Source organism: Phocoena phocoena, chromosome 11 (assembly GCF_963924675.1).
Source record: "Phocoena phocoena chromosome 11, mPhoPho1.1, whole genome shotgun sequence".
Taxonomy (NCBI): domain Eukaryota; kingdom Metazoa; phylum Chordata; class Mammalia; order Artiodactyla; family Phocoenidae; genus Phocoena; species Phocoena phocoena.
The window spans coordinates 85,662,531-85,689,583 of NC_089229.1; the positions used below are offsets into that span (position 1 = coordinate 85,662,531).

Consider the following 27,053-nt stretch of genomic DNA (forward strand, 5'->3'; position numbering starts at 1 on the left):
AGTCACTTTGTACATAATATTTTACTTGCATTTATAGGTATCTATAACTTACCTCCAATATGCATTGGATATATAGTTGGTGGTTTAATTATGAAGAAGTTCAAGATTACTGTCATACAAGCTGCCCACATAGGATGTTGGTTATCTTTAATTGAGTACCTTCTCTATTTTTTGTGTTTTCTCATGATCTGTGATAATTCTTCAGTTGCTGGCATAACCACCTCTTATGAAAGGTATGTTGTTTTCTAATGAATGTCATACTCTATCAAAAGTTAATAACATATTTTCTACAGTGATTACTCATGACCAGATTATTTGCTAATTGGAGTTAATGGCAGGAATTTGTGGTCTTTCTCCATCTTATTAAAGAGGTTGGGAATATATCACAGAGTTAGTGAGCTTATGATTGCGTGTGTGTGTGTGTGTGTGTGTGTGTGTGTTTGTCTTTGTGATATCGTAGTAGATAGTAAAATGAATATCACAGAAACTAGTTATGGTTTTAGGTTGTATTAGGATGTGTTATTCATACATTTTATACAACCATAAATAGGTAAAATTAAGAGTTGACTATACAGTCTCAATCACCTTTATATGGTTCCACGATGGGCTTAAATTTAATGTAACTGAATCCTAATACATGATATATCGATGCTTATATAAATTTATATATTTTATTTGTATAGGTATATCTATATCGTTGAATGGTTTTAGATTTGCATTTTGAGGGTTACCTGGGTTCACAGGAAGGTTTTGCATAGTGATATGAATTTTTAAAAGTCATTTGTAGGACATATCTAGATAATGGAGTGATTAGCTGAAATGAAGAGCATTCTGAAATGATCCCTTTAAAATTACCAAGGACTATACAATTGGAATAATATTAAATATATAATCATAAAAGTAATTTTATATATTATCTTATTTGAGTCTTGCAAATTCCATTTAAGATAGCTGTTGTTATTTCCATTTTACAGATGAAGAATTGAGATTCAGAGAGATTAAATGACAAAGGGAGGTCATGGAAAACCTCTTCAACTCCATCAATGTATAAAAATAGAATTTAAAATTGGTAAAATCTTAAAGATTATCTCCATCTCCAATTATCCTGATTCCCAGAGCAAATATGTAAAAAGGCATAATCTAATCATGAGTTGGGACTTTAATTCAGTTTCTAGACTCCCATGCTAGCGTTCTTTTCATCATATTACATTGAACATAAGAAAAGTAATCTTGTTAGACCTTTAGATCTGTTTTTAAATCGAAGTATAGTTGATTTACAATGTGTTAGTTTCAGGTGTACAGCAAAGTGATTCAGTTACACACACAAATATAAATATATATATATGTTTCTTTTTCAGATTCTTTTCCATTATAGGTTATTACAAGATATTGAATATAATTCCCTGTGCTATACAGTAGTTCTTGTTGTTTATTTTATATAAACTATTCATTTTTTATACAATTCTATTTATTTTTTTATAGTGTATATCTGTTAATCTCAAACTCCTAATTTACCTCTCCCTTCTTTCCACTTTGGTAACCATAAATTTGTTTTCTTCGTCTGTGAGTCTGTTTCTGTTTTGTAAATAAGTTCATTTGTATCATTTTGTTTAGATTCCACCTAAGTGATATCATGTGATATTTGTCTTTCTCTGTGTTAGACCCTTTTTAAAAAACTCTTTTTCCCTGGTTTTACTGAGATATAATCGACAAAAAACATCATGTAGGTTTAAGGTGTATAATCTGATGATTTGATACATTATATATTGCAATATGATTATCACAATAAGGTTAGTTAACACATCCATCACCTCACATATTTACAGTTTTGTGTGTGTGTATGGTAACTTTTAAGATCTACTCTCTTGGGAACTTTAAAACATACAGTATTGTTAACCATAGTCACTAGGATGTACATCGTATCCCCAGAACTTATTCACCTCATCTCTGCAAGCTTGTCCCTTTGACCACCTTTCCCCATTCCTTTTCCTACCTCGCAGCAACCACCAATCTACTGTTTCCATGAGTTCAGTTTTTTTAGATTCCACAAATAAGTGAGATCATATAGCATTTTTCTTTCTCTTTCTGACTTACTTCACTTTGCATAAAGCACTCAAGCCTCATCCATATTGTTGCAAATGGCAGGATTTCCTTCTTTTTCTACGGTGGGTGATATTCCATTTTGTGTGTGTGTGTGTGTGTATATACATATACCACATTTTCTTTATCCATTCATCTGTCAATGCACACATAGGTTATTTCCATGTCTTGGTTATCATTGTGAATAATGCTTCAATGAACACAGGAATAGAGATATCTCTTCAATCGTCTATTTTCATTCCTTTGGATAAATACCTAGAAGTGGAATTGCTGGATCATATGGTAGTTCTGTTTTTAATTTCTTGAGGACACTCCATACTGTTTTCCACAGTGGCTCTATCAATTTACATTCCCACCAAAAGTGCACAAGGTTTCCCTTTTCTCTACATTCTTGCCAGCATTTGTTATCTCTTTCCTTTTGATAACAGACATCCCCTTAAACATCCTAATAGGTGTAAGGTGATATCTCATTGTGGTTTTGATCTGCATTTCCCTGATAATTAGTGATGTTGAGCACCTTTTCATTTACCTGTTTGGCTGTTTGTATGTCCTCTTTGGAAAAAATGTCTATTCAGGTCCTCTGCCCATTTCTAAATTAGATCATTTGGTTTTTGTTATTGAGTTGTATAAGTTCTTTATATTTTGGAAATTAACCTCTTATCAGATATATGATTTGCAACTATTTTCTCCTATTTCATAGGTTGCCTTTTCATTTCGCTGATGGTTTCACTTTCTGTGCAGCAGCTTTTTAGTTTGATGTCATCCCACGCATTTATTTTTCCTTTTGTTACTTGTGCTTTTGTTGTCAAATCCAAAAAACTCATTGCCAATACTGGAGTCAAGGAGCTTACCCTTTATGTTTTCTTCTAGGAGTTTCATGGTTTCTGGTCTTAAATTTAAATCTTAATCAATTTGAGTTGATTTTTGTGTATGGTGTAAGATAAGGATCCAGTTTCATTCTTCTGCATGTGGCTGTCTGGTTTTCCCACCACCATTTATGAAGAGACTTTCCCAACCCTATTGTATATATTCCTAGCTCCTTTGTTGTAAATTAATTGACATACATGCATAGGTTTTTTTCTGGGCTTTCTATTCTGTTCCATTGATCTATGTGACTGTTTTTATGCCAATACCATACTCTTTTAATTACAATAGCTTTGTAATACGGTTTGAAATGAGGAAGTGTGATATTTACACCTTTATTCTTCTTTCTCAAGATTCCTTTGACTATTCAGGGTCTTTGTGGCTGTAGGATGGGCTCTGTGGCTGTCCAGGCTCTCAGGCCAGGCATTCTGGATGGGTAGGACTGGAGGCTATACTTAGCAGTTGGGTGGAGCTCCATGGCCAGGGTGGCACATTGACTGGGAACCCAAACCAGGCAGAACTGCCAACCGAGCTCTCTGGCCAGATGGGGTCACCACTCAGCTCTGCAGATGGGGAGAGGCACTAGCTGGGATCCCTGCTTGGGCACTGCTGCAAGCAGGAATTCAGTTTACCAAGATCTGACTGCTGGTTGCTGTAAGTCCTTCCCCCCTCTCCTTCTCCAGTGGTCAAACCCCCCAGATTCTCCCAGTGATCCCCTTGTGGAAAGATCTGAGTGGGCCTCCTGGAAAGCATTCAACAATCTGGGGGCACTGGGCTTTCTTTTCCCACTGGAGAAACCATAGGCTTAGGGGGACTGTCTTGATGTGGTGTTGTGCTAGCCAGGGGGAGGGGCAATCTGCTCAGAGTGTTATTGCTCCTGTTATCCTTCTAAGGTCATCCTTCTCAGTCTCTGTGGCTCAGGAGGTGCTTCAACCTCACAACTGTGTTCTGGGATTTTCACAGTGGTGTCTTGTTTATGGATAGCTGCTAATTGGTCTTCTTGATGATCACTGAACACTTTTTATACTAGAAGAATATATTTGTTTACTCAAGTAGTTGTTTCTGGAGCTAAGTGTATTATATACATTATAAATTGCACTTACAGACTTTGCTCTTACAGATTTTGAGCCCTTGAGATTGTTTTTATAAAATATGATCTCTCTTGTTATTTTCCACCATGTGGACCAATACTGGGATTTGTTCATCTTCATTTTTGAGTTCTAATTAATACCTGGAAAAATACTTTCTGTGCAGTAGGTGTTCAGGTAATGCTTGTTTATTGGCTTTTGTTTACCTGAAAGAAATCATTGAAAAACTGTCTGTGGTCACCAAAGTAAGGTGTATTTTCTTGCAGAGTTATAGTATCCAAGCCATACATTGACAGTTGGAAGATTTCTGCTTCTATTTTGGGAAGTAGAAGAAATATAATTGGGAACTGAGCTGAAAAGAAAAAGAAAATGCTCTAATATTCTTTCAATATCCATGGCATTATTTTAAATCATTTCAGAGTGCCACAAGATTTACATGTGGAAAATGTCATCCTTGCTGACTGCAACATGGATTGTAACTGTCCAGCTAAAATATGGGACCCTGTATGTGGAAACGATGGTTTGTCATACATGTCAGCTTGTCTTGCAGGTTGTGAGACATCCTCTGGAACAGGAATAAACATGGTAACATATCTTATTGGCCTTTTATACAGAACTTTTGTTTTATGCACTGCATTGGCACATTCCAACTATGAACTGGGTCCATATTTGACAAAAGTAAAATTAAAGTCTTTCAAAACAAAATTATAATTTTTTTGTGGAAAAAATAAGTTAATTTTTATGTGCTCACTTAATTTATCTTTTACTTCCTAGATCTTATTTGAATTCTTCTGCATCTCTGAGCTCTGATCTTTAATTTCATAACAGTTGACATTATTACTTAGTGTCATTTAAAAATACTCTAGACTGAAAAAAAATACTCTAGACTGAGATAAAGTAGGCAGTTTTGCTCTCAATTATCCAGTCAATCTCTTTGCTGGTTTTTTTTTCTTTTTTCCTGTGTATATGTACACATGTACTTTCTGTGTTTTTACATCGTGACAGCTTTTTAAGAAGATAGAATTGGGCATGTTTTCTTGCCTAAAAAATGTCACTTATAATGTTGGTTGGTGATCAAAATAAAATACAAATTTTGATTTATTTATTTTATTGCTGGGTCAAAACATATACAAAATTCTAACGTTTATAATGGTTATTTATTCATTTATTTAAAACATCTTTATTGGAGTATAATTGCTTTACAATGGTGTGTTAGTTTCTGCTTTATAACAAAGTGAATCAGTTATATATATACATATGTCCCCATATCTCTTCCCTCTTGCATCTCCCTCCCTCCCACCCTCCCTATCCCACCCCTCTAGGTGGTCACAAAGCACCAAGCTGATCTCCCTGTGCTATGCGGCTGCTTCTCACTAGCTATCTATTTTACATTTGGTAGTCTATGTATGTCCATGCAACTCTCTCACTTTGTCCCAGCTTCCCCTTCCCCCTCCCCATATCCTCAAGACCATTCTCTAGTAGGTCTGTGTCTTTATTCCCGTCTTGCCCATAGGTTCTTCAGGACCATTTTTTTTCTTTATTCCATATATATGTGTTAGCATACGGTATTTGTTTTTCTCTTTCTGACTTACTTCACTCTGTATGGCAGACTGTAAGTCCATCCACCTCACTACAGATAACTCAATTTCGTTTCTTTTTATGGCTGAGTAATATTCCATTGTATATATGTGCCACATCTTCTTTATCCATTCATCTGTTGATGGAAACTTAGGTTGCTTCCATGTCATGGCTATTGTAAATAGAGCTGCAATGAACATTGTGGTACATGACTCTTTTTGAATTATGGTTTTCTCAGGGTATATGCCCAGTAGTGGGATTGCTGGGTCGAATGGTAGTTGTATTTTTAGTCTTTTAAGGAACCTCCATACTGTACTCCATGGTGGCTGTATCAATTTACATTCCCACCAACAGTGCAAGAGGGTTCCATTTCCTCCACACCCTCTCCATCATTTATTGTTTGTAGATTTTTTGATGATGGCCATTCTGACTGGTGTGAGATGATATCTCATTGTAGTTTTGATTTGCATTTCTCTAATGATTAATGATGTTCAGCATTCTTTCATGTCTTTGTGGCAATCTGTATATCTTCTTTGGAGAAATGTCTATTTAGATCTTCTGCCGATTTTTGATTTGGGTTGTTTGTTTCTTTGATATTGAGCTGTGTGAGCTGCTTGTATATTTTGGAGATTAATCCTTTGTCAGTTGCTTCATTTGCAAATATTTTCTCCCATTCTGAGGGTTGTCTTTTCGTCTTGTGTATGGTTTCCTTTGCTGTGCTAAAGCTTGTAAGTTTCATTATGTCCCATTTGTTTATTTTTGTTTTTATTTCCATTTCTCTATGAGGTGGGTCAAAAAGGATCTTGCTGTGATTTATGTCATAGAGTGTTCTGCCTATGCTTTCCTCTAAGATTTGATAATGTCTGGCCTTATATTTAGGTCTTTAATCCATTTTGAGTTTATTATTGTGTATGGTGTTAGGGAGTGTTCTAATTCCATTCTTTTACATGTAGCTGTCCAGTTATCCCAGCACCACTTATTGAAGAGGCTGTATTTTCTCCACTGTATATTCTTGCCTCCTTTATCAAAGATAAGGTGACCATATGTGCGTGGGTTTATCTTTGGGCTTTCTATCCTGTTCCACTGATCTATATTTCTGTTTTTGTGCCACTACAATATTGTCTTGATTATTGTAGCTTTGTAGTATAGTCTGAAGTCAGGGAGCCTGATTCCTCCAGCTCCTTTTTTCTTTCTCAAGATTGCTTTGTTTATTCGGAGATTTTTGTGTTTCCAAACAAATTGTGAAATGTTTTGTTCTGTGAAAAATGCCAGTGGTAGTTTCATAGGGATTGCATTGAATCTGGAGATTGCTTTGGGTAGTATAGTCATTTTCACAATGTTGATTCTTCCAATCCAAGAACATGGTATATTGCTCCATCTATTTGTATCATCTTTAATTTCTTTCATCAGTGTCTTATAATTTTCTTCATACAGGTCTTTTGTCTCCTTAGGTAGGTTTATTCCTAGATATTTTATTCTTTTCGTTGCAATGGTAAATGGGAGTGTTTTCTTAATTTCACTTTCATATTTTTCATCATTAGTGTATAGGAATGCAAGAGATTTCTGTGCATTAATTTTGTGTCCTGCTACTTTACCAAAGATGCTGGTAGCATCTTTAGGAATCTCTATGAATAGTATCATGTCATCTGCAAACAGTGACAGCTTTGCTTCTCCTTTTCTGATTTGGATTCCTTTTATTTCTTTCTCTTCTCTGATTGCTGTGGCTAAAACTTCCAAAACTTTGTTGAATAATAGTGGTGAGAGTGGCAACCTTGTCTTGTTCCTGATCTTAGTGGAAATGGTTTCAGTTTTTCACCATTGAGGACGATGTTGGCTGTGGGTTTGTCATATATGGCCTTTATTATGTTGAGGAAAGTTCCCTCTATGCTTACTTTCTGGAGGGTTTTTATCATAAATGGGTGTTGACTTTTGTTGAAAGCTTTCTCTGCATCGATTGAGATGATCATATGGTTTTTCTCCTTCAGTTTGTTAATGTGGTGTATCACATTGATTGGTTTTCATATATTGAAGAATCCTTACATTCCTGGGATAAACCCCACTTGGTCATGGTGTGTGATCCTTTTAATGTGCTGCTGGATTCTGTTTGCTAGTATTTTGCTGAGGATTTTTGCATCTATGTTCACCAGTGATATTGGCCTGTAGTTTTCTTTCTTTGTGACATCTTTGTCTGGTTTTGGTATCAGGGTGATGGTGGCCTCGTAGAATGAGTTTGGGAGTGTTCCTCCCTCTGCTATATTTTGGAAGAGTTTGAGAAGGATAGGTGTTAGCTCTTCTCTAAATGTTTGATAGAATTCATCTGTGAAGCCATCTGGTCCTGGGCTTTTGTTTGTTGGAAGATTTTTAATCACAGTTTCAATTTCAGTACTTGTGATTGGTCTGTTCATATTTTCTATTTCTTCCTGGTTCAGTCTCGGAAGGTTGTTCATTTCTAAGAATTAGTCCATTTCTTCCAGGTTATCCATTTTATTGGCATATAGTTGCTTGTAGTAATCTCTCATGATCCTTTGCATTTCTGCAGTGTCAGTTGTTACTTCTCTTTCATTTCTAATTCTATTGAGTCTTCTTTTTTTTCATGATGAGTCTCGCTAATGCTTTATCAATTTTGTTTATCTTCTCAAAGAACCAGCTTTTAGTTTTATTGATCTTTGCTATCAATTCCTTCATTTCTTTTTCATTTATTTCTGATCTGATCTTTATGATTTCTTTCCTTCTTCTAACTTTGGGTATTTTTTGTTCTTCTTTCTCTAATTGCTTTAGGTGTAAGGTTAGGTTGTTTATTTGAGATGTTTCTTAAGGTAGGATTGTATTGCTATAAACTTCCCTCTTAGAACTGCTTTTGCTGCATCCCATAGGTTTTGGGTCATTGTGTTTTCATTGTCATTTGTTTCTCGGTATTTTTTGATTTCCTTGTTGATTTCTTCAGTGATCTCTTGATTATTAAGTAGTGTATTGTTTAGCCTCCATGTGTTTGTATTTTTTACAGATTTTTTTCCTGTAATTGCTATCTAGTCTCATAGTGTTGTGGTCAGAAAAGATACTTGATACGATTTCAATTGTCTTAAATTTACCAAGGCTTGATTTGTGACCCAAGATATGATCTATCCTGGAGAATGTTCTGTGCACACTTGAGAAGAGAGTGTATTCTGCTGTTTTTGGATGGAATTTCCTATAAATATCAATTATCTCCATCTTGCTTAATGTATCATTTAAACCTTGTGTTTCCTTATTCATTTTCATTTTATATGATCTGTCCATTGGTGCAAATGGGGTGTTAAAGTCCCCTACTATGATTGTGTTACTGTCAATTTCCCCTTTTATGGCTGTTAGCATTTGCCTTACGTATTGAGGTGCTCCTATGTTGGGTGCATAAATATTTACAATTGTTATATCTTCTTCTTGGATCGATCCCTTGATCATTATGTAGTGTCCTTCTTTGTCTCTTGTAATAGTGTTTATTTTAACGTCTATTTTGTCTGATATGAGAATTGCTACTCCAGCTTTCTTTTGATTTCCATTTGCATGGAATATCTTTTTCCATCCCCTTACTTTCAGTCTGTATGTGTCCCTAAGTCTGAAGTAGGTCTCTCGTAGACAGCATATATACAGGTCTTGTTTTTGTATCCATTCAGCCAGTCCGTGTCTTTGGTTGGAGCATTTAATCCATTTACATTTAAGTTAATTATCGATATATATGTTCCTATTCCCATTTTCTTAATTGTTTTGGGTTTGTTATTGTAGGTCTTTTGTGCCTGTCGCCAGCGGCTAAGGTTTGTTCAGTGGGTTGCGTAGGGTTCCTGGTGGAGGGGAATAGTGCCTGTGTTCTGGTGGATGAGGCTGGATCTTTTCTTTCTGATGGGCAGGTCCACGTCTGGTGGTGTGTTTTGGGGTGTCTGTGGCCTTATTATGATTTTAGGCAGCCTCTCTGCTAATGGATGGGGTTGTGTTCCTATCCTGCTAGTTGTTTGGCATAGGGTGTACAGCACCGTAGCTTGCTGGTCGTTCAGTGAAGCTGGGTCTTGGCATTGACATGGAGATCTCCTGGAGATTTTCACCGTTTGATATTTCTTAGAGCTGGGAGCTCTCTTGTGGACCAGTGTCCTGAATTTGGCACTCCTACCTCAGAGGCACAGCCCTGACACCTGGCTGGAGCACCAGGATCCTGTCATCAACACAGCTCAGAATAAATGGGAGAAAAAAATAGAAAGAAAGAAAGTAGAAGATAAAAAAAAATAAAGTAACATAAAATAAAATAAAGTTATTTAAATAAAAAATACTTATTAAAAAAAAGTTTTTAAGTCATAAAAAGTAAAAAAAAAAAAAAGAAAGAAAGAAGAGAGCAACCAAACCAAAAACCAAATACACCAATGATAACAAGTGCTAAAAACCATACTTAAAAAAAAAAAACAAAAAACGGACAGACAGAACCATAGGACAAATGGTAAAATCAAAGCTATAGAGACAAAATCACACACAGAAGCATACACATACACACTCACAAAAGAAAAAAGTGTTAAATATATATATATATTTATCGTTGTAATATATATATATATTACAATGTTGTAATATATATTATATATGTTATATATATAATATATTATTATTATATATATATAACGATATATATCGTAATATAATTATATATATATATATATATCGTTGCTCCCAAAGTCCACCTCCTCAATTTGGGATGATTCGTTGTCTATTCATGTATTCCACAGATGCAGGGTACATCAAGTTGATTGTGGAGCTTTAATCCGCTGTATCTGAGGCTGCTGGGAGAGATTTCCCTTTCTCTTCTTTGTTCACACAGCTCCGGAGCTCAGCTTTGGATTTGGCCCCACGTTTGCGTGTAGGTCGCCTGAGGGCGTCTGTTCTTTGCTCAGACAGGACGGGGTTAAAGGAGCCGCTGACTCGGGGGCTCTGGCTCACTCAGGCCGGTGGGAGGGCGGGGTACGGATGCCTGAGGCGGCAGAGGCCGGTGTGACGTTGAAACAGCCTGAGGCGCACCGTGCGTTCTCCCGGGGAAGTTGTCCCTGGATCCCGGGACCCTGGCAGTGGCGAGCTGCATAGGCTTTCAGAAGGGGAGGTGTGGAGAGTGACCTGTGCTTGCACACAGGCTTCTTGCTGGCGGCAGCAGCAGCCTTAGTGTCTCACGCCCGTCTCTGGGGTCCGCGCTTTTAGCTGCGGTTCGCGCCCGTCTATGGAGCTCCTTTGAGCAGCGCTCTTAATCCCCTCTCCTCGCGCACCAGGAAACAAAGAGCGAAGAAAAAGTCTCTTGTCTCTTCGGCAGGTCCAGACTTTTCCCAGACTCCCTCCCGGCTAGCCGTGTTGCACTAACCCCCTTCAGGCTGTGTTCACACGGCCAACCCCAGTCCTCTCCCTGGGATCCGGCCTCTGCAGCCCGAGCCTCAGCTCCCAGCCCCGCCCGCCCCGGCGGGTGAGCAGACAAGCCTCTTGGGCTGGTGAGTGCCGGTCGGCACCGATCCTCTGTGCCGGAACCTCTCCACTTTGCCCTCCGCACCCCTGTTGCTGTGCTCTTCTCCGCGGCTCTGAAGCTTTCCCCCTCTGTCACCTGCAGTCTCTGCCCGCGAAGGGGCTTCTAGTGTGTGGAAACCTTTCCTCCTTCACAGCTCTCTCCCACTGGTGCAGGTCCCATCCCTATTCTTTTGTCTCTGTTTTTGCTTTTGCCCTACCCAGCTATGTGGGGGAGTTACTTGCCTTTTGGGAGGTCTGAGGTCTTCTGCCGGCGTTCAGTAGGTGTTCTGTAGGAGCTGTTCCACATGTAGATGTATTTCTGATGTATTTATGGGGAGGAAGGTGATCTCCACTTCTTACTCTTCTGCCATCTTGAAGCTCCACCTTCCAAATTTGATTCTTACTGAAACCTGGGAACATAAGAATTCAAAAACGGTTGACTTTGTTCTGTTTGTGAAATAAACTATATTTTTTGAAATAAAATTTTGTTTATTGGTAAGTAAACATTTCAACTGAGCATTCTGAAACAAATTTTATTTGTCATATTTAGCATGTGGCAAAACAGCATGTTTTTCTAAAAAGCATGACTTTTAGGCAACAGAGCTATTGCAAATGTACTCAGATTTAGAAAGAAATACTGTTTTTCGGAAACCACCTTCTATGTTTTGTTTCACGAGATAATCCTGAGACACAATAAAGGATATGAGAATAAAGGGAATAAACTGTCTATCTTGACCTAATTGGGCATGCAGAAAATATTTGAGATTTGTATTCAAAACTTTCGTTCCTTAAATAGGATAATATATTATTTTTGACAGGTGTTCCAAAATTGTAGCTGCATTCAAACACCAGGAAATTCATCTGCAGTTCTTGGGCTATGTGACAAGGGACAGGACTGTTCCATGATGCTCCAGTACTTTTTAATCTTGTCGGTGGTCAGCAGTTTCATCTATTCTTTATCTGCCATCCCTGGATATATGGTTCTCCTGAGGTACAAGAATTGTTTTCTTTATTTAGATTTATTTCTGGTTATTTAATAAGGGAGCTTTTTCTAAGAAATCCACTTAAGTCCACAGTATCTAAGAACCTGGTGCTCTATATATACCAGTTATTAAGATTTTCCCGTTAAGCATTGTTGAATTTTACCAAATTTTAAAGTTAGCAATAAAAATGTTTATCTGTTGGTATTTCCCTCCCTATCTTTCCTACCTTATTTCTTAGAGTTAAATTAGTGAACCTCTCATTGTTTAACACAAGAAGAGACACATTTATATTTTAGGGTAAACCATATGAAATGATCATTTTCCTAGGTACAGAGTGGTTGCCTAGCTGTCATTTCTTATAGTTCAACCTATAGGACAGCAGAGTTTAAAGCTGTCGGAAGTCTCAGTTTCACCAATTACTACCCACAGGGCAAAAGGCAGGTTAATTGATCTTTGTGAACTCCTTTTATCTTTAATTAAAAAATCTTCTGTCTTATAAGGCTACTGTGAGACACAAACATTGAAGGGCTTACTGAAAATAGGAAATTGCAGAGCTAGGATTCAGACTTAGGTTTATTACATGTATTTTTCCAATTACAGCAGCTTCATGCCTTGTAAACAATTCTAAACATGCCTAGTAAGCAAAGTGCATTGTTTTCTCTTTTCTTCATCTTGAAGCAGAGTTAAGTTGATCATAATTCTCAGTTCATAGTTTATCCTAGGTGAGGTAAGGTTTCCCTCTTGTTTTATTTCACTTTATTTTAATTTTTTTCATTCCATTCCCCACTTCCTATTACCACCGACATCTATATTAATATGATAGACATATGTTCTTAAATACATATTTTCCTTTGTAAAATATTAAGTTTTTTGTGTATTGTGTTTTATATTCACACAACTAGTGTTGTGCCATAAATTTGTTTTGGTTCAAAAGGTACATGGATACATAAATTCACCAAGTACTGCTAGTACTTATGAGTTATTCTCGTACCATCAATGCATGGGAATTTCTACTTCCTTATAGCCTCACCAACACTTAGAATTATTGAACTTTCTGACTTTGACTCTTCCAATGGGTGTAAAATGGTAGCTCACTGATGTTTTAATATGTGATTTCCTAATTCAATGAGTTTAAGAATTTCTTCAAACTTTTTTCTAGTTATTAATGCTTCTGCTTCAAGATGCTTATTCATTATTTTTGCCCATTTTCATTATAATTCCTATACTTTTCTTGGTGAATTATAGACATTAATGTAATATTGTTTACTTGCTACAATTATCTTTTCCTGGTCTCTCATCTTTCCTTTGAAGTTTTTCATAGTATTTTTTATGAAATTAAATCCTAAATTTTGTTGTAGTGAAATCTAACAATTTTCTTGCCTTAGGGTTTGTGTATTGGGGAGTCACATTTCAAAAGGGTTCCCATATCCCTAATTTATAAAAGTATTCCTCTAAATTTTATCCTACCAGCTATACAGCTTTACCCAGTTCTTTAAGTCATCACAAGTCTATCTTTATGTGTGGCTCAAGAGAGAGAGATATTCAGTGTTATTTTTCTCCAAAAAATAAAGAAGCTTTCCCAGCATCATAGCACAAATGAGAGGTCTTTATTCCATTGATTTGTGGTGCCATCTTTATCGTATTTAAAGTTTTTATATAACATGGGCCATTTTCATTCTTATTCTGTTCCACGGTTTATTTGTTCTCATACCAGTGACATTGCATATGTTAATGTCTCATACAGTAGCTCTTCCTCACCCACCCAACACTTTCACCTTCACTCTTCCTTATTCTTTTCTTCCTAAATTGATTTAGCTATCAATATATGGATCTTTATACTCACATATGAATTTGATTGTACGGATTCTATATATTAATTGGAGAAACTCTGACATCAAATATTTGTGAACATGGAAAATTTTTCCATTTATTTAAAATTTCCTTTATAGATACTACACACACACACACACACATATAGTATGTATATACACACACAAAATGTTACCATGTACAATTGCAAATATATATGTACCCATATATATCCAAACATACCTATATGGACATGTACTTATTTGTAATTTAACATGGTGTTATTTTCTTTTATATTTTCTAGTTGGTTATTGTTGGTTTAGAGGAATGCTGTTGATTTTTTAAAGTTTACTTTTTATCCAGCAACTTTTCTTATTTTTCTAATAACTTGTTGATTTTGTTAGGTTTTCTATGTAGAAATATGTGCACATATGGAGAGTTTTATCTCTTCACTTCCAAACCTTACACATCTTAGGTTTTAAAAATTTTCTTACAGCATCAGCTTGGACCTCCAAAACTGTGTTAAACTATTTGGTGATAGTGAGTATTCTTATTCTTTTCTAATTTTAATGGAAACCATGTAAAATTTTTCCATTAAATATGATGCTTGCTATAGATTTTTAGTATGAGTTTTCATCTAGTTTCTGAGTTTTTAATAATAGAATCAGTATTCAACTATCAATATATTTTTCTTCATCTAGGAAAAAATTTACATATAATCTTCCAACTCAGTACTTTTAGTGTAGTGGAAAAAAGTGATAGTTTTTTTCTACATTGAACTGCTTGCATATCTAAGAAAAACCATACTTAATCACAATATATTTTTATATATGATTTGATTTAAATAATAATTTATTTAAAATTATTATATCTATGTTGATAAGTAAAACGTACCTTTTATTTTCTATTCTTTTTTGGTTTTTTTTTTGGAATCTTTCTAGGCCCACAAAATAAATTAATAAATTTTCTGTTTTTAAACTTCTGGAACAACTTGCATTAAATATCTGTTTGTTGAAAGTTTTATGAATTCACTTGTAAAACTGTTTGTACTTTGGGCTTATTTGGTCAGTGATACTTGGTTATTATTTTCATTTATTTAATGTTAGTGTCTATTCACATTTTCCATATCTGCTTACACCAGTTGTATACTTGTTAGTGTATGGTGTTTATAATATTCTTTTATCATTCTGATATTCTCTGATATATATATATATATCAGAGAATATATATATATATATATTTCTTTTTTAAAGAACCAGTTTTTGGCTTTGATAATCTTTATTTCATCTATTTCTGCTCTTTATTTATTTAAAATTTTTTTTCCTTTTGGGCTTGCTCTGTTTTTCTTTATTCAACTATTTGAGTTTAACACTTAGATAATTTGCTCATTTTGATTAATGTAAATAAAATCATACATTTCCTTGCAAGTATTGCTTTAGTTATATCTGAACTAGTATTTTCCATGAAGTTTACTTCTAACTCTTTTGTAATATCTTTTATGTTTGCTCCACCACACAAAAATTTATTTATGTGTTATATAATTTCCATATCTATGAGAAATTTCTATAGGTATCCTTTATTATTGTTATTTCATTTTCACGTTCAGAGAATATAATCTGACAGATGTGGGGTTTGGGGGGAAATATTGAGGCTTTCTTTGGGGCATAATGCATGTTCAATTTTTGAGTGTTTCATGTGTTTCTGAAAAGAAAGTGTAACTTCTGCATTTTGGATATACAGTTTCAATATTTCTTTGATTGAAGTTAATCACTGTGTTATCTAAATTTTGTAGATCTATGCTTGTTTTTGGTCTGCTTAATTCAACAGTTTTTTGAAGATGGATGTTAAAATCTTTTAAAATTGCTGATGTATTTCTTCCTATAATTCTGTCAGTTTTTTAATTTATATATTTGGAGGCTATATTGTAGGATGTAAATGTGTTTTTATCATTATACTTCTATTATTAGCAGCACTTAATTTTCTTCTTTATCTTTTAGTCATTTCTTTCAGGCAATTCTATTTTGTCTCTTATTAAAATTGCAGTACTGGCTTTCTTTTGGTTCACTGCTTCCTGTTACACCTTTTTCCTTCCCTTTCTTTTCAATCTTCAATCTTCTATTTCACTTTATAGACAATATGCTGGATCTGATTTTGTAATTTCAGATTGGTGAGTTTAACCCACTTATATTTATTGTAATTAATGTGATAGGGCTCTTTTGCCACTTTATTTCATATATTCTATTTATTTGACTTTTTGCTTCTGTTTTTGCTTTCCATTGTATTTATTGGATTTTCTTCTGCTGCTTTAAAAGTCATATCTTTCCAATGGCTAGCCTGATTATTGAAATTCTTAGCTACATTTCTGTTTTACTTATCAATTTCAAAACTTTTCAGTAATAATATCTACTTTCTATTAAGATGAATACTTAATCATGCTCTCATATCTCTTCATATCTTTACTCTCTTCCTCCAGCTCTTGCCAAGATCACATTGTTGGATTTAACCCCTGAATTTTTATGGATATACTTATGCTTTTCTCTATTTTTGTGGAATCTTCATGGATCTCCTACCATGATGGTAGAGGGATGCAACATCTATGCTACTCTGCCAGTTTTTAAGAACTATTTTAATTTCTCTCAGCATTTTCCCATAATTTGCATTTTAATTTTTCTTTCTTATTTCTGGATTCTAGAATTAATGTTGTTATCAATGTCAACTAGTGACAGCATTTGGAGAACAGTTTAAACTGTTTACAATTTCTTAGCTATAAGGATTTCATACTTTTGTGAGATTATAAGGTGGTATATTAGAAATAGAGGAGAAAGAAAAATTCTTCAGTGAAATTTAAATGCCCTATTTTCTGTATTAAATGGTAACTATGGGAGCAAGAGGGTCATGCTAGGTCTCCTGGCCTTTCTTACTTCCTTCTCAGTAAAATCCTTGATGCTGTCTAAATAACCTACATGTTAGATAGATAATGACCAGATCAACTGTATCTCAGCTGAAGAGTTATTTGAATTGGTAAAATACTTATGCCAAGAAAATGCCAATAATATGATGTTTTTGCTAAAAATGTACTACGTCCTTTTGTGAAGAAAGCTGCTTTCATTTTCTCAGCTTTGAGTTAATCAAAGAAGGGAAGGGAATACAGAGGAACTCTCAAAGTGAATTCTTGGAGCAGGTAGCCATGCTGCTGATGAAGTGAGTGGAGCACAAAAAGTGCCATTGGGGAATTACAGTCTTCATTTCTACTCATAGGAATTTCAGGCAACAGTGAAAACATCAGGGAATTTCTGGAGAGAATGGAGGAATCTGTGCCACTCTTGAAAAGATACCAAGTCACTTAAAATATGTTTGCTTTGGATTGTTTTCATCACTTTCCTTTGAAAATTTTTATTCTGGCTTTCTTTTCTCCTTACATTTATGTTTTTAAATTCTTGGCTTTTCTGTATTTTGTTAATAGAAATAATTTAAATACACCTAGGGTTGTACTGTTCTTGTTTTAGGCTAAAGTTTTAACCATCAGAATCAGGAAATACTATTCAAGAAGAGGATACTGGGGTAGAAATCAACTGATATGAAACATTTTCTTCCTTGATAACTTTATGATAGAAATGAATGAGCAAAAAGTGATGGATAAAATGCCAAGGACCAGAGGTGGGGCTCCTGTGAAGGTTATGAACTGGATAATCAGGCCTTGAATAACCAAGACCTGAGCAGGCAGGAAAATTTTCTAAGGCTCAGTGTGTTACTAGCACACAAAGAGTTCTTTTAAGAAACTGTGGTAGATTTTAAATGTCTACTTTTTAAATTTATGAATTCATTTATTTTTTAGGTGTATCAAGCCTGAAGAGAAGTCTCTTGGTGTGGGATTACATGCATTTTGCACAAGGGTATTAGGTAAAAATAGTTATTTTTCCCAACATCACATCAGATCACTATTAAATACTAAGTAGATGAAATCACTCCCTCGGAGTAGCAGTCTAGCAAATATCCCTTCTGCTTGTAAACAGCACTTTGTAATTAGTGTGAGAATGAAGAACAAAAAGAAATAGAGAACTTCTCTTTTTTATTTGAAAAAGACCTGTCTGACCTTAATTCTACTTTTCATCAATGCAATTTGAAAAGCAAAGGAACAGGAAATGCTTTGTTAAAGTATAATGTGCATGTGATTGGCCCAAAACATTGCAGAAAAAAATGTAAAGAATCATTAATTCTGTGTTTTTCTCTACTGATGATTTTTATTTTGCATTTATCCTTCAGATTACTTATTTTTTATAATCTAAAAACTTTACAGTAAAAGTAACTTCCAGTTTCTAAAAGTAAAATTTAAAGCAATAGATGTATATTTTGTTAAACTTTATTTGTTCTACAAATAAAGTTAAAATGTTTCCAAACAAAATATATCTTCTTACCTTGCTAATGGATTCTTTCTCCCTTTTAATTGTAGCTGGAATTCCCGCACCTATATATTTTGGAGCTTTAGTGGACTCCACATGTTTGCATTGGGGTACTTTGAAATGTGGTGAGTCAGGGGCATGTAGGATATATGATTCCACCAACTTCAGGTAAAGATAATTTTTTAAATTGCTTTCTAAGCATAGGCAGTGTGTAAAACGGTACCATTCATATCTAACATTTTCTTTGTCAAGGGACTAGATTACTTTTGCCTTTGTTTCCAGAATAGATAGTGGTACTGTATCTCCAATTCTCATTTATATACTAGAATTTTATTTCCTCAATATTTTCAAAGTACTTGATAAATATAAGCATGGGTGGCTTTCAAAAGCTTGTTCCTTAAATTGGTTGCAATCAATATATTGTTGAAGGTCATGGCTGTACAAAAGCTACCTATCTAAATTATATTACTCGCAAGTATCCCCATTTAATCCTACATTATTTCAACATCTTACTAGGTTAAATCCTTACTTCCTTTCACTATCCATTTCTGATCTCTAAAATGGTATTTTTTCTCCCTTATTAAATTTCACTGACACAATATTCTTCATGTCTCTTAAAGCTTTATTATTTTTTTAATAACAGACCTGATTTTGAACAAACCTCATATGATAATATTAACCTGTTTTTTAACAAAACTCTTCCAATTTTCTCTTTTTATTTTCACATTCTTTTCCATTTGGAGACCTGGATTTTGTTTAAATTTATATTAATTTCTCCTTATGGGGCAGTAAGAAAACTCATTTTCTAAAAATGATTTAGCATTATTTAAAATAGTCTAAGGTCTTCTCTTGATCAGTAAAAGGATATATGTCAAGAACTGTGAAGAGAGCAGACAGAATGTGATTCATGTTTTCATCAGTTCCCCTTTCCCCTAAAGTTCCACAGGGGTAATATGGAGGTGGGCACAGATACATACTGTGCATGCAATGGGTTTGCATCACAATTGAGGAAAGCCAAGGATCCCTAGTGTAGGTTGGCCTCATCCTGCTGCTTTGATTCCTGTTTATAGTAGCTTTGGTTAAATGATATTTCAGACAAAATTATTATATTTGGTACCATCCTCTGTCAGTCAGGTGAATTAGAGTGACCAATGAAGTGTACTCATGAGAAAATTCATCAGAAACTAATACAATGTAGAAACAAGAGTTACATGTTGATGGACAATTCTTCATGGGTTCCTTGAATTTTGGCATATCTTGTCAGCAGAAGCTTTTGTTCTGAACTATCTTTTCAAAGATGTTTGAACAGTAAGTGACCTTGGAAGATAAAAATGGTCTTTTCCTCTGGAGCAGAGTTTTCTGTCCAGGATGATAAAGGTAACATCCCCCTCTGGGGCAAATGTTGGCAGATTTGCTTGCAACCCATTTAAATGATAGGGATTTCCTAAACTCAGGATTGCTTAGCTGTGACCCGAACACAGTGTGTGCACAACATCCACCACTTCGGGACTTGGGGAATGAAAACTAACCTGAACATGAAGCTTGTGCTGATTACTGTAAAAAAGTCCTTTGTCTCTGACCAAGGAGACTTGTATCTTCTGCCAGTTTCCATGCAGCTATGGCAGGCTAACTTGTTAGCTTAAAATCCAGGTAAGATCTAGGACTCTTTTACAATTCTTGAGAACAAAATACTGATTAACTTAAAAATTGGCCAAAAATGTAAGGATGATCACTTACATTTATTACTATCTAATGAAAAGTGGGGAAAGGATTAAGGAAAATTTGATGGAAGTAAGGCATAGGAAAATAAAAACACACAAAATAATTGAAAATAAAGCCTAAATATACCAGGTTTCACAATAAGTGTAAACCAATTGAACTCGCTTCTTAAAAGATAATGCCTTTCATATTGAAGTTTTCCAAATTCCAGCTACATGTTGTTTACAAGAGAGAGCCTAAAAATATAATGCAAAGAAAGGTTGAAGATAAAGGTCAGAAAATGTATACCAGACAAATATTAAATCAAGCTTCTGTGGTTATATTAATGACTGTAAGACAAAGTAGAATTTAAAGTGAAAAGAATTAATAGAATTAAAGAAGGGTATTACTTAATAATAAAAAAAGCACTTCACCAAAAATATATAGCAATCATGAATCCATATAAATCTGTCAACATAAACTCAAATATATAAAACAAAAATTCACAAAATTACAAGAAGAAATCTACAATTAGGAAAATTTCAACACACTTCTACAACAAGTGAATATAAAATACAGATGAAAAATTAGTGAGAATATAGAAGATTGAACCATCCAATCGCGCAAAAATTATCTATTGGTAGATATATCGTGATTTTTTTTTTTTTTTTTTTTTTTTTTTTTGTGGTACGTGGGCCTCTCACTGTTGTGGCCTCTCCCGCTGCGGAGCACAGGCTCCGGACGCGCCGGCTCAGCGGCCATGGCTCACGGGCCCAGCCGCTCCACGGCATGTGGGATCTTCCCGGATCGGGGCACGAACCCGTGTCTCCTGCATCAGCAGGTGGACTCTCAACCACTGCGCCACCAGGGAAGCCCTATCGTGATTTTTTTTAACCCAACTAACAGCAATCATGGGAAAACAATGCAAACCTCATTGTAAAAGAGATTTAAAAAGAAACCCTTTTGCACGTTATTGCTGTGATTCTAAGGAGGGAATAAGATACAGATACACCCAAGAACTAGACCGAGTGATCTACTCCCTCTGTGATTATTCCCAGTATCACTATGAAAAGAACTAGGAAAGGCCTAAGAACCTGGGGGACAGGGAAAAGCAAAGGGAGAATGATCAAATTTGGAGGAGTAAATACAGAGAAATAGAACAGCAAAGAAAACCAAAATAAACAAAGAACAACAACAAAATACTCAAGAAGAGCTTGTAAACTGAAATGTTAAAATACATGAATAAATCCAACAGTAAGAAAGACAAGCACATAAACTACCAATTGAAACATGACTTGATTCCAGATTAAATTTAATCTAAGATAAGAATCTGACAAAGACTTCAAAATAAGTATGTTTAACCAGCTCGATAGGTTTAAAAATAATAAATTGATGGCATAATACCCATTAAAAAATTAATAAGAAATTATGAAAAAATTCTAGCAGAAATAAGAATATCAAAAAGAACTCTTGGAAATATTAGAGATTAAATGGATAGCAGTGAAATAAAAAGAATCCTAAATACATAATAAATTTCGAGTCAACATAAGAATTGGTGAAATGGAAGAGAGTACAAAAGAATTTATCTAGAATGTAAATCAATGATTTGAACTGATTCAACAAAAATGAACTACATAAGTAATGTTAAAGACCAATTAGCAATTAACGGATATATCTCAGAAATTTTCTAGAACAGAGAATAGAGGAAATGGCAGAGATAAAGAACTAATGGCTTAGAATTCGTTAGAATGTAATAGAGTCATACATTTTCAGATCAAAAGTGCACTTCAAATGCCTAATGGAATAAATTAAATAGACATATCAGAGTGAAATTACAAATGCTCAAGATAAAGAAAAAACATAAACACTACCCAGAGAAATAAACATGTGGCTTATAAAGAAATAACAATTAGACCAATAGCAGATAGGTCGTCAACAACCATAGATCCTAATATCTTTATGATCCTTATTGCTTTGGGTTTGGGTTGAAACAAAAACACAAACCAGAGAGCAAGAAATTATCAAATGTGACTACATATAAAATTTTTTTAAATGTTTGCAACAGAAAACACCATAGACAGTGAAGAATGTTAGAACACAAACTGGAAGCATCTGGAACTCTCATACACTGCTGGCGGTGAATAAAAACTATTGAAAAGAACCTTTGGGCAATATTTACTAAGCCGCATCCTCTAAGATGCTTACACATATTTTCGAGAAACTCTTCCTCACATGCACAAGGAGACTTGGCAACAAAGGTTTGTTGCAGTTTTGTTGATATTTAAAAACATTTGAACAAAAGCGTCCCACAGGAAAATGGATAATAAGCCGTGGTGTGTTTGCTACCGAACTCAGGTTCAGCTGCTAGCCACTCAAAAGCCAATACACTGAGAGGCAGTGTCAGTAGAAAGGAAAGGTGCTTTAGTCAGAAAAGCTGCCAATCTGGGGAGAAGGTGGACTCGTGTCCAGAGACCAACTCCGAAGATTCTGCTTAGCCATGACAGTTTTTAAAGGAAAAAGTGTTGGTGGGGGTGGGGTGGGAGGGTGGGAAGAATCTCAGTGAATCATGGAGGCAGGAGATTGTTCTGCATCATTCCCACCGAGTGCAGACTGGCTGACTCTGTGTTCGGATGTTATCTTGCCTGAATGATCTGCCTGCAGGATTGCTAAGCGAGCTGTTGGGAGCAGAGAGCTAACCATTCTTTATCTATTTAATTCTTCACTCTTACTTCTTTTTAACTAGGAAAAGAATCAACAGGCTAGGCACAGCATGGTGTGCGTTAAAGAAAGCCTTAAGTCAGGAGTTAGTTTCAATTGTTTAGTGATTTCATTCCTATAATTAGGGTTTTAAAGTTAGGGGCGACAGAAATGGGTAAACAGGAAAAGGGCAGAAGAGTTGCTTTCATGTTCATACATCACAATGTTGTTCAACAGTTAAAAATAAATGATGTAGAACTACATGTATGGGCCTAGTTTTAAAATGGTGGGCCGATAGAAGAACTTTCAAAATAAAAATGTAGGATTATGCCAATTATTTAAAATGTAAAAATATATACAGTAATTGTATAAATTACGAATGGATAGATGCATACTTTGTAAAGCTATAAAAATAAACTAGGAACAAAATCCATAAAATTCAACATAGTGTTACACCTGGGATGGGTTAGAATGTAGTAGGATCACAGGAATTAAATATTTTCTTTTAACCTGGTCTGAAACCAAAATGGCAAAATGTAATCATTTAAAAAACCTGGAAGGTGAGTACAAGTATGCTTAACTCTTTTTTTCCTGCATTCTTGAAATGTTTCCTAATAAAAGAAAATTTTAGAAGTAGAACATGAATATAAGAAGCAGAAATTAATAAATAGACTACACACCATAGAGGTAACCCCAAAAAACCTGTGTTTTCTAAAAGATTGAAATATAATAATAACAATAATCTGGAAAGGCAAATAAAGAAAGAGAAGAGGCATAAATAAACACTATTAGGAACTAAAAAGGAAATGTAAGTACAGATACTTAGGAATTTTATACATAATAATTTGGAAACATGTTAAATAGTTTTCTAGATTAATATGTATTATCAAATTTTACTATAAATATATAGAAAACATGAATATTTTCATAGCCATTTAAAAATTTTGAATTAGTCAAAAATTCTCATCTTCCAAAGACATCAAGTCCAGAAGCTTTTAAGGCAAGTATTACAAACCTTCAATGAACTGATGATTCCTGCATTATACAAGTTATTCCTAGAAACGGAAAAAGAGGGAAAATTTCCCAATTCATTTTACAACGCTAGTGCAACCTTGATATTGACATTAGACAAGTTCAGTATAAGGAAAAAAGCATAAGCTGATTTTACTTGTAAATATACATGCAAAAAATTATCAAATTGAATCCAATAAGATATAAAAACTAACAAATAGAGTTTGTTATAGAATTATAATAATAATCTTGGATATTCTGCTAATTACGTACAGAAAAATGATTTAGTGATATTTTACAAATTCACAGCTAAAACTCTGAGCAAACTCAAAAGAGGAGAAAGAAACTTCCTTAACCTGATTAAGATCATCTAAGAAAACACAGGAGTAAATATTATAATTAGTGGTGATTTTTGGAAGCATTCTTATTAAATATTGAATAAAACTGCTATCCCTGTCAGTATTAAATTTAAGTTGAGGAGTCTATTCAATGTAAAAAGATAAAATAAAAACAGTAACAAAAGATTAGCAAAGAGAGAAATAAATTTCGATCGTCTGGATAAAAAATCCCAAAACTCATTTTAACAAACATTAGAATTCATAAGTGAGTTCATGAGGTTAATTCATAAGGTTGACGTGCAAAACAATTAGCTGCTGCTCTCCTTATGAGAGTAAAATATTAATAATTAACAATATGCAAAACTATCTTTATAAGTGTTAATATGTTTTAACTTTTTTTGATAGATACATCTACCTTGGATTGCCAGCAGCGCTAAGAGGATCAAGCTATATTCCAGCCTTTTTAATCCTCATTATTTTGAGGAAGCATCGTCTACCAGAGGAAAATGCCTCTTCAGAAACTATGCTTGAGGCCAAGTTTACGGGGAAGGAAAATGAGGGCAAAGAGACGGACCAAAATTCCAAAGTTTTGAATGATGATGAATTGAAAACTAAACTATAATGCTCTTTTATATCATGCTTCGCAGAATTGGAGAACACACTACAACTTAATTGTTTTTAAAATCAATAGAGGTACTTACTGCAGGTAATATTTCCTTGTCTTTAAGAACCTCAACATTTTTCTTTACTCAAGGTAAAAAAATGTTCACTGATGGTATTTCTGAAGGAACAATGGCATTTGAGATTTTCCTCAGAGGGACATTTATAAACAACCTTCAAAGTAGGATATTAGAACCAGCTTTATTTTTATGTTAAATTGTTAAAACAGCAATTTCTCTTTTCACTCATGCAAAATAAGGGCATATTTCCCACATCTTTTCCAAGTGATTCTAAAAATTTCCCATTATGAAAATCTATTTAATTCCATTGAATTTCTGCTTTGATATCAGGATTATTTCGAGACTGAAATTCTTATCTTCTTATGTGAATATTTAAGTATTTTATTCAAATTTATCACTTCATGTGAAAGAGGAGTAAATCTTTTAAATCTATTTTGGAATTGTTCTTTACCTCTTCCTATTCATTCCAGACATGATTCTTTTAAAATAGATTACTCACTAATATGCCATCACTTGATTTCAATTCATTCCCTGCTTTTTGACTCATGTCATATATTTGCTCATTTTGTTCAGACAAACTTAATCAGGTAATTAAAAATCATGTAGCAAAGATTGTTGGATTTTTTTTTCAGCAATTCAAACCTGGCAACTGAACTCTCTCTTAAAAACAAATGTCTAAGTCAAAGTGTGAAAGGTCAATATTAGAAAAACACTAGTCCTTTTTTTTTCAGTATTTTTTAATTAATTTATTTATTTTTGGTTGTGTTGGGCCTTCGTTGCCGTGCATGGGATTTGTCTAGTTGTGTGGAGCAAGGGCTACTCTTGGTTGCGGTGCGCCGGCTTCTCATTGCGGTGGCTTCTCTTGCTGCAGAGCATGGGCTCTAGGTGCGTGGGCTTCAGTAATAGTGGCACGTGGGCTCAGTAGCTATGGCTGACGGGCTCTAAAGTGCAGGCTCAGTAATTGTGGTGCATGGGCTTAGTTGCTCCGTGGCATGTGAGATCTTCCCAGATCAGGGCTCGAACCCGTATCCCTTGCATTGGCAGGCAGATTCTTAACCACTGTGCCACCAGGGAAGTCCCGAAAGACACTAGTCCTTAAAGGCTGTTTGTATTGCCAGATGTTATCCAAAAAATCAGTTTCCCAGATTCAGGAGGCCTCCTTAGTCTAATGTTTATGTCACCCAAGGTGTCCTAAGTTAGAACACAAACACGAGTTTTCTTTACGTCCTCTTAGAGAATGAAGTGTTTAAAAAGTAGCTTCTGTTATGGAACTGAGGTTAATAAAATTCAAGATGTACATTTAAAACTAAATCTAGCCTTATTATTATTTTGTGGCTTAGGGATACAATAAAAGTATGAAAGGATTTTAGAGACACAGGAGGACTTATGGATGATATGGAGTTTCTGGTTCAAGAGAGTAGAATGAACAGCCATGTTTATCTACTTCTTATTCTCCCTCCCACTGAAAGGACAGTCAATATAGATGCAATGATACAACTCCCTTAAGGGTGAGGAAGATGTGGAGAGGGAGGATTGGAGAAGTGGGTGATCAATATACTCTGATTATTTATGTGTCATATAAAGGGAATGGGAGTGTCTCCAGGGATAGAACAGGGTGGCAGGAGCTGTCATTCAGGATGCACTTAGAAGGAGCCTGGAATGTAGGTAGGAACCTCTGAATTGAAAGTTCAAAGAATACAAGTTAGACAGAAAATAGACCACAAGCTAGACAGGAAATAGGCCAGTTAACTGAAGGACTGTCTACGTATACTTTGCAGACCATTATGATTTCTTGAGAATTGGATGCATCATTTAAGGAGAAAGCAACAGAGAGGACTGGGTAGGACAGGTTTGAGGGGAAGATTTAAGAGTTCAGTTCTCTGCTCACGAAGTCTGAGACTTCATCAAGACTGTGATTCAAGACAGGAACAGTGTTGACACTGGAGAGAGGAGCTAAAACCATTGGAAGTGAGGAGTTCCAACTCAGGGGACGTGTGGCAGATGAGGGACAGTTGTGTGTTAGGGTCAGATGACATGAAACTTGGAGCTGCTTTATTTGGGAAGGGAGGAAATGGGGAGAATGCTCTGGAAGCTAAAAGAGGAGCAAGGACTCACCCTATATCCAGAGAGTTGTGAGAAAAAGTCAACAGTTACCACATGAGTTGCTTTTGGGGGAAGCATTGTCCTCAGGACAAACCCAGATTTTGGTGAGGCTGCAGCCGTGAAGAGAATGCTGGTTTATGAGTTTGAGAATATGGACAGTTTTGGAGATGAGGGACTCTGAGTTCCAGGGGACAAACTGAAAGGG

The 27,053-nt window shown here is 35.1% G+C and overlaps 1 protein-coding gene across 3 annotated transcripts in view; it reads left to right on the forward strand.

Annotated features, from left to right (window-relative positions):
* Nucleotides 1-24,753, forward strand: part of SLCO1A2 (solute carrier organic anion transporter family member 1A2) — a 104,200-nt gene extending 79,447 nt beyond the window's left edge. For 2 of the 3 annotated variants that reach the window (XM_065887742.1, XM_065887744.1), the window contains 6 exons: nucleotides 38-233; nucleotides 4,472-4,637; nucleotides 11,948-12,120; nucleotides 17,757-17,821; nucleotides 18,372-18,489; nucleotides 24,471-24,753. In XM_065887742.1, the coding sequence (XP_065743814.1) occupies nucleotides 38-233; nucleotides 4,472-4,637; nucleotides 11,948-12,120; nucleotides 17,757-17,821; nucleotides 18,372-18,489; nucleotides 24,471-24,687 (935 nt within the window). In that variant the 3' untranslated portion in view covers nucleotides 24,688-24,753. The remainder of the gene's footprint in view (nucleotides 1-37; nucleotides 234-4,471; nucleotides 4,638-11,947; nucleotides 12,121-17,756; nucleotides 17,822-18,371; nucleotides 18,490-24,470) is intronic. The other variant, XM_065887743.1, reaches the window with a different exon arrangement.
* The last annotated feature ends 2,300 nt before the right edge of the window (nucleotides 24,754-27,053 follow it).